Source organism: Ursus maritimus, unplaced genomic scaffold, assembly GCF_017311325.1.
Source record: "Ursus maritimus isolate PB19 unplaced genomic scaffold, ASM1731132v1 scaffold_25, whole genome shotgun sequence".
NCBI lineage: Eukaryota > Metazoa > Chordata > Mammalia > Carnivora > Ursidae > Ursus > Ursus maritimus.
The window spans coordinates 3,883,534-3,886,508 of record NW_024425008.1 but is presented as its reverse complement, the minus strand read 5'-3'; the positions used below and the strand labels follow the sequence as shown (position 1 = coordinate 3,886,508).

At 61.7% G+C, this 2,975-nt stretch overlaps 2 protein-coding genes across 3 annotated transcripts in view; both read left to right on the top strand.

Annotated features, from left to right (window-relative positions):
- LOC103673529 (protein delta homolog 1) overlaps positions 1 to 2,231 on the top strand; it is an 8,776-nt gene extending 6,545 nt beyond the window's left edge. Inside the window, exons 5-6 of one of the 2 annotated variants that reach the window (XM_040641263.1) lie at positions 1,484 to 1,763; positions 1,983 to 2,231. In XM_040641263.1, the coding sequence (XP_040497197.1) occupies positions 1,484 to 1,763; positions 1,983 to 2,231 (529 nt within the window). Of the gene's footprint in view, positions 1 to 1,483 lie in introns of both variants that reach the window. The other variant, XM_040641262.1, reaches the window with a different exon arrangement.
- A 53-nt stretch (positions 2,232 to 2,284) lies between these two features.
- Positions 2,285 to 2,975, top strand: part of DLK1 (delta like non-canonical Notch ligand 1) — a 2,472-nt gene continuing 1,781 nt past the window's right edge. The window contains exon 1 of the mRNA XM_040641240.1: positions 2,285 to 2,289. Within this exon, the coding sequence (XP_040497174.1) occupies positions 2,285 to 2,289 (5 nt within the window). The remainder of the gene's footprint in view (positions 2,290 to 2,975) is intronic.

Here is a 2,975-nt window from a genome sequence, read left to right as displayed (position 1 = left end):
GGTGAAGCCCACTCACGGCATTTTAGGGGGTGGTTTTGGGGAACTGGCAGACTCTGCAGCTGGGTTTTCGGGGATGTCTTGGGGGACCTGTTAGGCTGAAGAGTGGAGAGAGGGGCCTTTGGCCAACCAGGGGCGGTGGGGGGCGCGAGGGACGAGCCCTCAGCTGCCCTCAGTGAGGTGGGGGCTCTGGGGCTTCTGAGCAGCGGGCACAGCAGACGAGGAGGGTGCCTTGCGTTCTAGCAGCCAAGCCATTTCCGGCCCTATCTGTGCAGCTATGCTGAGCCCACCCAGCCGTCTGCTGGGGCTTAGGCGGTCGGTGCAAGAATGCGAACTGGAGCCGGGTCCTGGGCCGGGAGCCGGGGGTGGGGGCGAGAGCCGCTGCGTGCAGCATCCGCTTATCTTGCCCTGACATTCCGGGGCTGCGGAGTGCCCTGGGGCCGGCGGAGGCCACGAACAGGCATTGGCGCAGCGTCTGAAGATCAGTGTTCAGAGGGGGTCAGAGGAGAGAGGGTCACAAGCGAAGCCCGCGTCTGCTTACTAGCGGGATGGGAAAATACAGAGCGAAACCTTTACAATATTTTGCTTTTTTCTCCAACCAACTTGAACCAGTCTGTCAAAATAGAGCCCAGGGTCCTTGAAGTTCCTTCAGAGCCCAGCTCCTATGCAGCCCTCAGCCCCAGAGCGACAATGCTGATTTCGTGTGCTTAGAGACCCTTTCTTCCCTGGGTTTTGGCATTTATCAGATGACAAAGGGTCTGCTCGTTTAAAAGCACTTACATTAAATGCTGCTGTGCTCGTTCTGAGCAAACAGCTCCGGTCTGCACGCTGCACTTGGGTGAATGGCCCACTATTAAACAGCCGGGCACAGACGCCGGCCGGGCCAGCAGACAGACCGAGGCTTTCTTTCACTCTGAGTGTCCCCAAGGGCTTCCCGTACAATAGTCTGCAGGCTGTCTCCGCCGAAAATGACAATACGAGTCACAATCAGGGTGGTGGTGGGGTGCAGGGAGCGGGGTGGGGGTGGGGGGCGGAACTGAGCCCCCCCCCCGCCCCCGGCTCTGCCCAGCGGCCCAGGGATGGAGCTAAGGGAGGGGGCTCGCTCCAGCCCCGGGTCATCACTAACTTTGCCTCTCTCAGCCTCAGTTTCCCCACCTGTCCAGTGACTAACCGTCAGGCCTCTGGTCGGAGAGATGACATAAGAGGTGGGAGAGGAGACGGGCGTCGGCCCGGGAGGTCAGGCGTGTTCCAGGCTGGCAGCTGGAGGGGGTGAGGCGCGCACCCCCCACAGGCGTGCGTGCGTCCGGCTCGGACAGCCCGGGAGCCCCTCGCGGGCAGGGGTGGCAGCACCCGGTGTCTCCCTGGCCAACTCTCGCTCACGCGCAGGCCGGGGCCCGAGACCCCGCCCACCGCCGCCCAACCCCGGCCACAGCGTCCTAGCCCAGCCCCCGAGGGCCCTTTACCGTGTCCCCCTGTTGTGTTGCAGCTCCCCCTGCCAGCACGGAGGCACCTGCGTGGATGATGAGGGCCGGGCCTCCCATGCCTCCTGCCTGTGCCCCCCTGGCTTCTCAGGCAATTTCTGCGAGATCGTGGCCAACAGCTGCACCCCGAACCCATGCGAGAACCAAGGCATTTGCACCGACATCGGGGGCGACTTCCGCTGCCGCTGCCCCGCCGGCTTCGTGGACAAGACCTGCAGCCGCCCCGTGAGCAACTGCGCCTCCGACCCGTGCCTCAACGGGGGCACCTGCCTGCAGCACACCCAGGTGAGGTACGAGTGTCTGTGCAAGCCCGAGTTCGCGGGCCCCCTCTGCGGCCGGAAGCGCGCCCCAAGCCCCCAGCAGGTCACCCGTCTGCCCAGCGGGTACGGGCTGACCTACCGCCTGACCCCCGGGGTGCACGAGCTGCCGGTGCCCCAGCCCGAGCACCGCATCCTGAAGGTGTCCATGAAGGAGCTCAACAAGGGCACTCCCCTCCTCTCCGAGGGCCAGGCCGTCTGCTTCACCGTCCTGGGCGTGCTGACCAGTCTGGTGGTGCTCGGCACCGTGGGCATCGTCTTCCTGCACAAGTGCGAGGCCTGGCTGTCCCACCTGCGCTACCACCGCGTGCTGCGGCGGAAGAACAGCCTCCTGCTGCACTGCAACAGCGGCGAGGACCTGGCGGTCAACATCCTCTTCCCCGAGAAGCTCGACATGGCCACCTTCAGCAAGGAGGCCGGCGAAGACGACATCTGAGCCGCGTGCCCGCCGGCCCCTCTCTGTTCTCGGGGCCCCGCAGCGCTCACTATATGCGGTCTGTTCTCCTCTTTGTGGTGGAGTTTGCTCTCTTTTGTGTCGAATCTGGTGAACGCTCTGCTTACCTCTATTACCTTTGTGTTGCCGTGTGACATAACGCAGTGCCCGAAGCATCCTCTTTCTCTCTCTTAATGCATGATCGAGAAATAATAATAAGAATTTCATCTTTAAACACGTAAAAGAAATAAGTATGTTATTCTAAACTCTAAACTTGACGTAAAATCAAAAAGACCAAAAAAAAACAAGGCAACAGAACCGGGACTCGGTGCCGACGCCCCTCTCTGAGGGGTCTCGGCCAGCGTCCTTGTGAAACCGTTACGAGTGCTGTGCGTGACCACCCACTGTGAAAAAAAGCTAAAATCTCTTTCGTTCGTTCATCCTCACACGCCACATGCAACGCGCACTCACACCAAGCTCAACGCTGCAACCTTTAGAGCTTTCCGATTGATTTGAGATTTTGCGGAGTGCAGCGGCCGTGTGTCAGGCAGAGAGAGCCCCGGGTTGGTTGCTGGGGGGGCCGGGACCTCGTCCCAGCCCTGCCACGAACTCGCTGTGTGATCCTTGGCGAGCCCCCGTCCCCACCCCGGGCCCACCTCTTCCCCCCTCAAGGGAGGGGCTGGAACGCAGTGACCATCAAAGTTCTCTCTGGCTCTAAAACTCTGAACGAGGAACGAAGGGGTATGA